This window comes from Hakea prostrata, chromosome 8, assembly GCF_041222555.1.
Source record: "Hakea prostrata isolate BN-2017 chromosome 8, UWA_Hpros_2, whole genome shotgun sequence".
NCBI classification, from domain to species: domain Eukaryota; kingdom Viridiplantae; phylum Streptophyta; class Magnoliopsida; order Proteales; family Proteaceae; genus Hakea; species Hakea prostrata.
In genome coordinates, this window is record NC_142607.1 from 7,713,852 (window position 1) to 7,725,106 (window position 11,255).

The 11,255-nt window shown below is 38.7% G+C and overlaps 1 protein-coding gene across 3 annotated transcripts; it reads left to right on the top strand.

Moving 5' to 3' along the window:
- The first annotated feature begins 953 nt into the window (after window positions 1-953).
- Window positions 954-10,385, top strand: LOC149006599 (appr-1-p processing enzyme family protein). 3 transcript variants are annotated; one of them, XM_089165597.1, is made up of 16 exons: window positions 954-1,148; window positions 1,306-1,477; window positions 1,601-2,072; window positions 2,311-2,388; window positions 2,884-2,939; window positions 3,413-3,532; window positions 3,616-3,686; window positions 4,150-4,243; window positions 4,648-4,860; window positions 6,546-6,797; window positions 7,149-7,257; window positions 7,448-7,515; window positions 8,449-8,518; window positions 8,596-8,670; window positions 8,801-8,892; window positions 9,669-10,385. In XM_089165597.1, exons 3-16 carry the CDS (start codon window positions 1,731-1,733, stop codon window positions 9,742-9,744), a joined length of 1,716 nt encoding a protein of 571 aa, XP_089021723.1. In that variant the 5' UTR covers window positions 954-1,148; window positions 1,306-1,477; window positions 1,601-1,730; the 3' UTR covers window positions 9,745-10,385. The 3 variants fall into 3 exon arrangements, with proteins under 3 accessions (XP_089021723.1, XP_089021724.1, XP_089021722.1); XM_089165598.1 differs by having other exon boundaries at window positions 1,306-1,364; XM_089165596.1 differs by lacking the exon at window positions 1,306-1,477.
- The last annotated feature ends 870 nt before the right edge of the window (window positions 10,386-11,255 follow it).

The following is an 11,255-nucleotide window of genomic DNA, read 5'->3' on the forward strand; positions in this document are numbered from 1 at the left end:
AAATCATCGAGATTTAGAAACAAAGATTCCATTTGTGGTTTTCTAATGAACCTTGGTAATTGAATATTCCACAAATGAAAAATAAAATAAGTAGAGGTACAAAGTGTAGAGCAAACATGCATTCAAACCATAAGCATGAATAGAGAAGAAACGTGACAAACCAAAGAGCGGAGGATAGATGAAGAAAAAGAAGACTCCTAGCTGAAATTGAAGAGATTGTGGATTTTTATGGGCTGAAATTGAGGATCGCTTTTCTTCCTTTCAGGGTGGTTATGGTGCAGAACAATCCACTCAAGTGGCCTCTTCAGTCCTCACCCTCGTTTTTTTGTGGATCACCTCCAAGTAGAGCCACCAACCCGCTAATACAAGATGCCTATTTTGGGGACGAGAAACTGATGGTGCCAGTGCCTTTGCTGGCATCGGTCACGGTGCCATTTCGACTTTTATCGTTGCCATCATCTGCCACAAAAAATGGCCAAAATCAAATGCATCTTAATTGGGTGAACATCAAGGAGTTGTTTTTGTAAATTTCAAAAAATTACTTGAGATTTTGTAAAATGAAAAATATATTTACATCCCCGCACTTTCATTCATAGCTGTTGGATTCATATCTGCGTGCATGGCGCAATCGCAACCGCTAGCTACTGGCAGCAGCCACTACCGCAAATAAAAATCCCTTTTCTTGTACTAAAACTTGGGAAAACCCCCCACGTGTATGGCTCAATTACCAAAATAGAGTTGAATTAGGTGGAGGGTACAATAATATTTTCATAATAACTTTCCTATGAGGCTATGACTCTTTGAGGGGATCTTTTTGTAAGGTTTGTCAAATTGAGGGGCTTTACTCATTTCGGTGCAAACGTGGGGGAGTTATGTTGAAAAACAGAAAAGTCTTGCCATTGTTACAAACTAGAAGGGTAAAGAAGATGTCAGAAATCATTGAGACCTTTTAAGTTTTGAGTTTTAACCTGATCTTGTCTCTGAAATTACAAGCAACTAGAGGGGTAATGAAGTCGTCGGAGAGGATATTTATGAATATCCTAATTTCGTTTTTCTACGAAAAACCAAACCGTATGGAGTCAAAACGATTTCCAAATAATCTCATCAAGGACGGCCGGAATGAACTGTAATCGTGTAACTATCGTGAGGTATTTGTGGAGAACGTAGATATCCTCTCTTTTTGCAGATTCTTCTTCTTTTTTCTTTTCTTTCTAATCTCTCATAATTGAGGGGATTTAACCTTCGAGCGTGGTGTCTGATTCTTTTAATTTATCGCTTTTGTGTTAATTTTGCCGGATTACCTAGGATACAATTATAGGATTGAAGCACCTATAATTGTCCAAATTGCGGGCAATTCGGCAGAGGTGGATTTCTGAAAGCTTCAAGAATTTCATTGTGTTATTCTAATTTTTTGAAACTCGAGCTTGGATTTGGCATTTGATTTCATCTGTTGAGAAGCGTTTCTCATTGAATCGTGGTAGACCTGTTTATATCATTCTGATTTTCGTCTAATTTCTTCGTTTGAATGATCAGGTGGTGCTGTTTTTTCTCCTTTCATCCGTATTATGTCGGTTGTGAAGTGAGTGTTCTATTTTTGCAGGTGAACTTTGTAATCAATTAGGGTTTACAGTATTTGAACCGTTTGTCGCAGTGGAATTCGAAATTGTTGTTTGGAGGTCTTTAACTTGTATGGTAACTACGAGGTAGAGATTTGATTCTGGGTCCGAAGGATGTACCGCAGTGTGCCTTCGGCCACTCCTCGGGGTGGAATGCCTACGGACAGTGGAGGGATACCTACGGACAGAGGGGACTATGTGGTATCTCTCGATCAACTTCCATGTTGGAGCGACACGGAACAAAGGTCCTCCTTCGGATATGACAAGGAGGATCCTTCTTATCCTAACTCGTACTTTTCGGATCCTTTAACTTCTTCCGGAGCAGAGGGTAGTTCTAGTTCCCATGGGATAATCTCAAGGTTTCCTGTGGATCATCAAATCAACTCCAAGATCTATCTTTGGCGGGGAAACCCTTGGAATCTGGAGGTGGATGCAGTGGTTAACTCCGCTAATGAGGTGAGCCCACATATGATTATGCTTTCTTCTTCTTAATCTTGGTTGCTTGGCACATGAAGATATTGTAATAATGTTCAAATTTCCTACTTTGGTAGTTGGGATACGTGGAATTTGAGTTTCTATGCGAGAAAATGTATTATTCTTCTATCGTGTATCCCCGACTTAAAAATTTCACGTTGTGATAATTACAAATGTGCGGACTCAGAAGACTCATTTTGCTTCGGTATGTGGTTTGCAGAGTTTGGATGAAGCACACAGTAGTCCTGGTTTGCATGCTGCAGCTGGACCAGGTCTTGCAGAAGAATGTGCAACACTGGTAATTTAGACTTAAATGATGTTTTATTCACTCCTTTATTCTCAATAAAACTTCTCTCCAGTAGAGAGGTGTGGAATGCAGCTCATTCCTTTCAAAGAACTTAGAAATGCTTGATTTTTATGAGGTTTTATAGTTGTCATGCTATTCATTTTAGTTTGTACTCCCATTAAAAGACTCATCATGCATATTAGAATACATAATAGCATGAAATCCTTAATTTCCAGTCTAGGCCAATGGTTAGAGCATGTTTGCGTATGAAAATATGTTCTACTTCAGTTTCCTATTTACGATGATATCATATTACAACAAGAAATGCATAAAAGTTGTGACAGGGCTGAATAACACATAACCATTAGACTAGGATGTAATAGTATAAAACAAAGTGGAAAAACGGAAGAGACTAAAATAATATCACTCTAATTGATTCTGCCATGGCTTCTTGTTGTGTTGTTTTTCAAGTTATAGCAATTAATATATGTTTATGTTGCTATACAGGGGGGATGCCGGACTGGAATGGCAAAAGTTACAAATGCATATGATCTTCCTGCTCGGTAGGTATAAAAGTGTTGATTTTTTCTTTTCCTGTGTATTTGGTTAAATGGATAAGGTTGGGAGCAAAATAACCATGTTAAAGTGCTCAACAATTTCTCCTAAATTATGTTTGCATATTTGGCTAGAAGTATTCAAACTCAAGACTAGAAATTGTATATGTTCGCATTTTTTCCTTCCTCATGAAGGTGAGTTCACCAGGCAAGTCATCGTAGCTGCCTCAGAGATGAAAAAATTTTGACTGAACAATTGTGTGTGATGTTATCACATAATTAAAGGTTGCATAACCTGTATTTGTTCGTGAACATTTCCTATTGACACATTCATGAAATTTACATGTCAGACCAAGCACTTTTATGATTGTGCTGCTCATTCATGGATATGTAGCTCTTTTTCTGTGCTTAGTTGCTATATGTACAAGTTGAAGGCATGGCTTGATGATATAACATGGAATTTCTATTAACATGGGTTACAGGAGGGTTATACATACTGTTGGCCCAAAGTATGCAGTGAAATATCATACAGCTGCAGAGAACGCTCTGAGTCACTGCTATCGTTCGTGCCTTGAGCTTCTTATTGAGAATGGACTTCAGAGGTTAGGCCTTGTTCCTTTTTCAGGTTCATGCTTTGCCTGTGAAATTACTGCAACCTAATTTAGCTTGACATCTCTGAGTGCAGCATAGCTATGGGATGTATATATACAGAGGCTAAAAACTATCCTCGTGAACCAGCTGCACATGTGGCAATAAGTAAGCCATTCTTCTTATCTGTGGATATTTTTTATTACATTTTCTGATGCTTTGTGGTATCCATAAAAGGCTGCTTCAAATGATTTAAATATGTAGAAGCATACTTATTCACATCCCAAAGGCAGAACCGTTGAGCAGTAAAACTAAAAGAAATATAGCTGAAAATATAAAGCCATATACTTGAGGAAGAAGGTAGAACACACTGAGAGTCAGTTGAAAAAGGACACATTAACAGACATATATAATCAACCATTGGGTGGATATCTAATGACTACGCCACCTGTAAGTCCCCTTACTTAGCAAGGCTCATCTTCAATAGAGCAGGCCTCTTATATATGTGTACATGCAAGTCTATGTGTTTTCCCCTTATTCATTTCTTTGTGTCTGTAATTTTTAAACTCAATTGTGGAATTATCCAGTGATGCTATTCTCTTTTTTCGTTTCATCTTTCACCTGAAATCAGGGACTGTTAGACGATTTCTAGAGAAGCAGAAAGATAAAATAACAGCTGTTGTTTTCTGTACTACCACATCATCTGATACTGAGATATATAAAAGGTACTTCAGTTCCATGGTTTCTTTTACTGTTGTAGTATTAGGCTTCATTTATTTGAATAAGATGACTGAGTAATCCAGGCATGGCCATATTTCCTATTGAATAAATTTAAGAAACGAATGAGGAGGAAAAAGTTCTCCATAGCATTTGGGATCAGATTTTCCACCTCATCTGACCTTTCCCTGCCCCCCCCCCCCCTTTGCTGTATCTATCCAGTGTTTCTAATTGCCTCACTTATCTTACCCCATGGCATATCAAGGTAGACCATCAAGACAAGCTTCTCAGTGTTGGACCATTTGGATGAAATTGTGCCAACATATACTATTGTTGACACTTACATTTGGTTTAAAATGCAATGATGTGTTCTTATAGAATTTGCATTTCCTTAACCCATTCTACCGTGCAGACTGCTTCCACTTTACTTCCCTCGGGATAGGCATGAGGAGGAAATCGCAGTGTTAAAGCTTCCTGCGGATGTTGGGGATGAGAATGGTGAGACAATATTAGATGAGCGGAAGATCAGAATAAAACCTTTGCCTGCTGTAACTAGTCCAGCTCCTAAACCCAGCACGGATGTGGCAGATTTTCCCATTAGTGATGTTGGATTGACACTGAGACGGTTAGTGGAATTGGATCTTTTATGTTCCCACTTTTTTAGTAAGATAGTTGGCATGGAATTTTGCTCACATTTACTGATGTAAATGGGTTAATAATCTGTATGAGGATGATACAGTCTTCTATACTGAAATAGTAACTTTAAAAGAATTAATCACTTGTTGAGTTAATTTTGCATTGTTTGTGTTTGTTCAACATGCTTTCACTATTGTTGCTGCTGAAGCTTTTAATCTATCAGTTGTGGGTGCCAAAATGTAAAGGACAATTTGCAATATGCCAAGGACTAGTCAAATGAATTCATCATTTAAAAGAAAGGAGTCTGAAAATTTTGTGAGGGAGAAGCTGCAATTGGAGCTAACATCCGTATGGATGGCTTGCCAATCTGATTAATGGATTGAGATTTGGAAGACCATCTATGAAGGTGCACTCCAGCAAAATATGGGAAATAGAGGCATCAAAAACTACCTTGCCAATGGTATCATGGATAGAGGTACCTCTAAAATTAGAGCTCACCAGCGGCAATTTCAGGCAAAGGGTTTGGTCTTGAACAACATGCCAAATGGAAGCAAGGGCAAGGAACCAAATAGAGAGGGTGAAGGGTTAGGAGAAGAAGAGAAGTGGGATAGCCTTCTCACCAGAGGAGTAATGAATACTGGGGGTGGGGGATGAGGATGTGGCGATGGTGTAGGAAGGTTTGGGTGGGAAGGTAGGACATAAGTCTCCAGGAAGTGGAGGACTGGCTGGAAATATTGCCTTTAAACCAGCTAAGGTTGGCCTGGGGGACCTGGGGGGGGGGTACAGATGGCAGATATGTTTCCATGCTGAGGTGGAGAAAGAGATAGAACGGGAGGGAATCCAAATCAGTTTGTCAGAACTGGGGGTGTGCTAGGGGAGGTGGGAAGGAGTTGCCAAATTGGTTCCAGCTAAATTGGGACAGGGTGTGGTACAGAGTCAGGAGCTAGAGGAGATGACAGATAGAGAAGTATCTTTTGGGATTCCAAAGGAATAGACCCCACGAGCACTGACTTAATGGAACAGAATACCAAGGGGTGACAGGTCAAACCAGACCCAGATGTTCCCATCAGTGATCAATGAAGAAGTGGCTGACATAGCTAAGGGCGAAGGTGAAGGAGTTGCAGCCAGACACAGGACAGGTTAGAAGGGAGAGGAGCTATCCAAATGGAGTCTGAATGTGTTGAGGACATTTTCCAGATCAGCTTGAGGCAACCAGCAATGTTATAGCCCCAAATTCAGCAGTTACCAAGCCCTCTTTCTGATTTGGGATGGTAGACTTCAGCCCACCTCAGTGGATGAAATAATTTGGGGGTCATGACCTTTCCAAAGGAAGCTGCAGAAAATGGATTCCATAGCTTTAATAGAGGCCTTAGGAGACTAAAGAACTGATTTGATTAGGGTCAGTTGGCCCGGATAATTGTGGTTCTTTTTCGTCCTCTCGTATACTGAGATCCCCACCATATATGCATCTTCTTGGAATTGAGTTGCTTGGCTTTTCTCTCTCGTGCTCTCCATTTTGTCTTACATGAGCAGCTTATGTTACAGTATACTCTTGCTTGCAAATTATTATTATTATTATTTTCAGTATGGACTCTCTTAAATTTCGTGTGGAATCCATATTTTGGTCACCTGAACTGGCCAACTGAACTGACTGGAAGATAATTATTTTGACAGGACTTCATCTTATTTGGTATCCCATCTGGATCCTGCATTTATGTCCCTAATTAAGGATCCGGATCAGAAACGCAAGGAGCAATGGGAAAAAGCTGCTCAAGCACGGAACAGTTTCAATTGTGCCAAATTGCTTGGATTTGGTGATCTTGGTGGACCTCCGTTGTCTGCTTCGGAAGAATACTCACTTCATTCTAGATATCTTGCTAAAGCAAATTCTCTTAATCTTTCTGAAATTGCAGAAATGAAGATTGTGTAAGTATTCATGACACAGATTTTCTTGGCATGCATATTATAGATATTATTTAACTTAGATTGCCATGTTAAGTTTATATGTATTGCTTTTGGGAGTTATTTTGCACTGCTTGCTTGATGTTATTGGTTATGTAGGCAATCACTTTGGTTTTGTAAGTCATCTTTTGCTGTCTATTACATATCTTATATATATATATATATATATATATATATATATATGTATAATCATTGTAATTAGTAAATCATAACTACTCTATTACAATAAGGAAATTTCTGAGGTTGGGTTCAATTAGGGCTGGTGCTATTTTGATACTCTGAAATCTTATGTAGCTTTTCATTTTTCTATTTCAGTTATCGGGGTGGTGTGGACAGTGAGGGGCGTCCAGTAATGGTGGTTGTTGGTGCTCATTTTCTGCTTCGTTGCCTTGATCTGGAGCGGTTTGTGCTTTATGTGGTAAAGGTATCAAATTATGTCTTGCTCCAGTGCAGGGTTATTACTCATCAAACCTCTTGTCCTGTTGAGGATCATGAGTCGCTAACCCTCCGTCCCTTTCTTCTCTTGATCAAATGTTGTAAATTCATAGCTATCTTTTTTCTGCTAAGTTTCGTTATATTTGACTGAAACTGTTGCTAACAATTTAAATTTTCAGGAATTTGAGCCCATAATACAGAAGCCTTACACTATTGTTTACTTTCACTCTGCAGCCTCCTTGCAGCTGTAAGTTTGGTATTGTTGTCTTGCAGAACTTGTAGTAGTGTGGGGTTTTAACTTATGCATGGATTATAGAACTTCTGGCATTGAATTAGTAAAAACGTAGAATATCACCCAGGAACTACTCTTGAAGTGCTTGTATTGCAAGAGAAAAGGAGGATTTTATCTCTGAACCAAGTTTATTGCTAGCATCTTCACTCCTCTCCCTCCCTTCTGACAAAATAAAATAATAGAGGAAGAACAGGAATGGGGGAAGGGAGAGGATGGCAAATAACAAGTTTGAGCTTACTTGGGAATAGTTCTGCTTCTGACAAGGCAGCACAGAAGTCTTCAAAACAGACGCCTCTTCCCTCGGATGCAGCTCAAGGTTCTAGAAAGAATTTAATAATGACTATGATCATAACTAAGATAATACAGAAATCAATAATAACAGGACAAGGCTTTGGTTGATAGGATATTAATTTATTTTACAATCCAATGGTCAGATCTGAACCAAAATCTGGCCAGGCTGACTGGTGCCTGGTGGTGCCTGGTGGTAGGTTGTGGGGAAAACTTTTATAGAACTGTTTGCAGTTCTTAAACTCATTGACAGATTCTTAATTACTCTCTCTCTCTCACTCAGTTGATAGATTTGAAACATAATGTTGTACTTGCTAAGAAGTATTGTTCTGTAATGCGAACAGTTAAGCTACTAATATTATGAAGCTAACCTCTCCCCGCTTCACCAGCAACCACAGAATTTGGCATGGCATCATTTTGAGTTGTTTCCTCAGCCTGTTTTGACCCTTTGTGATATTCCTGCCGGTTTATGGCCTTTTTGCCCACTTCAAGTAATCGTCCTTATTGCTAACTAAGTTGGCAAAAGTTTAGTGAATAGTTCTGATCTGAAATTCCTTACAGCTTTTTATTCCTGTTATTTGTTTTGTTTGGACTAAGCAGTCAACCTGACCTGGGGTGGATGAGGAGGCTGCAACAGATACTTGGCCGGAAGCACCAGCGTAACCTGCATGTAGGCACCCTTAAGCATATTCCTTTTGACTAGAAACTCATTGTTATCTGATTCTGATTTCTTCTTCCTTCCTGTAGGCAATATATGTTCTTCATCCAACGTTTGGATTGAAGGCAGCAATCCTTGCTCTGCAATTGTTTGTAGATGCTGTGGTAAGTCTCTATACATTTCCCACATTTATCATTTTATTAGTGAAATTTGTTGAATATATAAATTTCATCGTTTAATTCTACCAGCATTTGGAAGGCAGACCTGAAGCTAATCTTTTTCCCTTCTCTCTAGGTGTGGAAGAAAGTTATATATGTTGACCGACTTCTGCAGCTTTTCAGATATGTTCCTCGAGAGCAGTTAACAATCCCTGATTTTGTGTTCCAGTTGAGTTCTTCTGTTCTTTTCAACTCTGAGAAAGAGAGGGTAGTGTTGGAGTTTTGCTTTATTGCATTACCAGCCTTGGTTGAGCAATTGATAAATTTTTGCAGGTCCCCTTTTTATAAGTGGGACTTAATTATTATCAAAACCAATGCTTTAAGGGACTTCGATCAGGCAATCCTGCCACGGTTGGTTGGACAGGTCAACCCATGTGTCTATTCCCTTGTAATGTAGATCCTTGATTGGATCATCAGAGCTTTGACCTGACCCCTGCCTGTTTCTAATTAACATAAGTCAAATCTCGTATCCTCCACTCAGGTGGCAAATGGGTTATAGATTGTGGGGTCACCACACTATGTATAGAAGTACCCCATGTACAGGTTCCCATCACTCAGTCCGAATCCTCTACCTCCATGGAGAGTATGATTTCCAAGTCACCTGGTTGGATTTTTGAAATGCGTGAGATCTGAAAGCAATTTTTTTATTTTGGTTTTGTTTTTGAAAATTGACTAAAATAGAACTTTACCCTATTAGTTAATCTTATGAAAAAAAGATCTTGCCCTAAGATTGGACAGATGTCAAGAATCCAGTAATGTGGGTTGGAATTCTTTTCCATATGGGTAGAGGATTGAGACTCCCAATCACTGTAGTGTCTGGGAAAGTCCATATGCATGCAGCCTTACTCTTGCTTCGGAGGCTGTTTCAAGGCATCATCACACTGTGCACCCAAGGTAGGAATTGGAATTGTTGATTATTACAACCTTGATGCTGGTTTCTGCAGGCATGATCTTGAAGTCAATGGAGGGAAGGGTCTTATTGTGGACCCCAGAACAAAATATGTATATCCTCGACCCTAGAGATGACAATCACAGCCTAAGCAGCCATCAAGTGGTTCATGCCAGGCGGTTCAGGAATTGCACTGTTTGCTTTCTTTTTTCTCCCTCTTTTTGTAGTCAAAAGAGTTGTTGTTGTATCATTCTTTGTACCATTAATAGCTCTGTATTTCTTTCTCTCTTTTATCTTTTTTATTTTATTTTTAAATTTATTGTTCTTTATGATGTCCTAAAATGGAATAAAAAAGCCTTATCTTTTTTATTTTTGGGGAAACTTTAGGTGTGACTTGTGAGTTGTGACCTGGGTTGGAGTTTGAAGAGTTGTTGTTCTGACTTCTTGAGTCCAGAAAAAATTGTACAGTTGTAAAACAGGACGTGGGTTTATTCTTCTCATTTATCTGACTGATGCTTGCTTGGCCTTTCCTGAACTCTGTGTTGGGTTTTTTTCGTTCTACTTTGAGTTAATTCTTGCTTTGCTTTTCCGGTCATTTAAATGAGATGGCTTAAAGAAATTACTAGCTGTCCTCCGAGATTTGCGGAATAAGTTCATGGTACACTTCTTTGTGCATTCCTTATCGTCTCTCATGGTGTCTAATTACATTTTATACTGGGAAAAAGGGAAGTCATTAACGCCACCCTGAAAAAGCTTGGATCTTGCGCATTAAATGCGCAGGATCATCAAGCCAAAATTTCGGCCGTAGGATCCGAAATTTCAGTCGAGATTTCGATCTGGATTGTTGAATGTCGACAGTCGAGATCGAAATTTCGATCGAAATTCCGATCCCACCCCCAAAGTGAATGACTTGATGGTTCTGCGCATTTATTGCGCAGGACCCAAGCAAGGTCCCTTTAGCAACTGGTTATTTTCTAAAGAACTTCCAATAATGACAATGTACAGTATTTATTATATAACAACAAGAAGAAGTTTTGCATTAGGGTTGACTATGTTGATATTTGAAGTCATACTAAATATAAAGTTTAAATTATGCATAAGTTGTCTCACCACTTTTCTTAAGTTTGTGTCTTTTTAACTCTTCTAATTCCTTCAATCTGGAATAAATCACTTCCCTATGTTGAAGCATATACAAGCCTCTGTTGAATATGGTTGTTTGACTCGTTCGCATCAAAATACTTTTTTGTGATTTATTATCACTTATAGGAGCTATTCTCATACTAATTCTAATATGACCAATCGTTAATCATTATCTTATCCTTCTTAAGACACAAGGAATCATATAAAATCAAGTTTATGTAAGAAGATTTGATTGGATTTTTTCTAGTGGCGGTTGCCGACTTGAAGAACCAATTCTCCTTTCTTATTGGAATTGGAATTAAATACTGGCGGAATTAAAATATTTATCATGAAATCAACTTGCAAAGAGAGGGAGGTCAAGAAATTATTATTGTAGTTTTATTTTATTTTAAAGTTAATATTATTTATATTCATGGTTCAAAGAATTACTTCTTTAAATTGAAAGGTTTAATAGACATTTCACATCACTGATGGGGTGTGTTACTCTTTTTAAAAAATATGA

Coding starts and splice junctions, on each gene's coding strand:
- LOC149006599 (XM_089165597.1), top strand. CDS start 1,731: ATGTACCGCAGTGTGCCTTCGGCCACTCCTCGGGGTGGAATGCCTACG. Junction 2,940..3,412: donor GCATATGATCTTCCTGCTCG/GTAGGTATAAAA, acceptor CATGGGTTACAG/GAGGGTTATACATACTGTTG. Junction 3,687..4,149: donor AGCTGCACATGTGGCAATAA/GTAAGCCATTCT, acceptor ACCTGAAATCAG/GGACTGTTAGACGATTTCTA.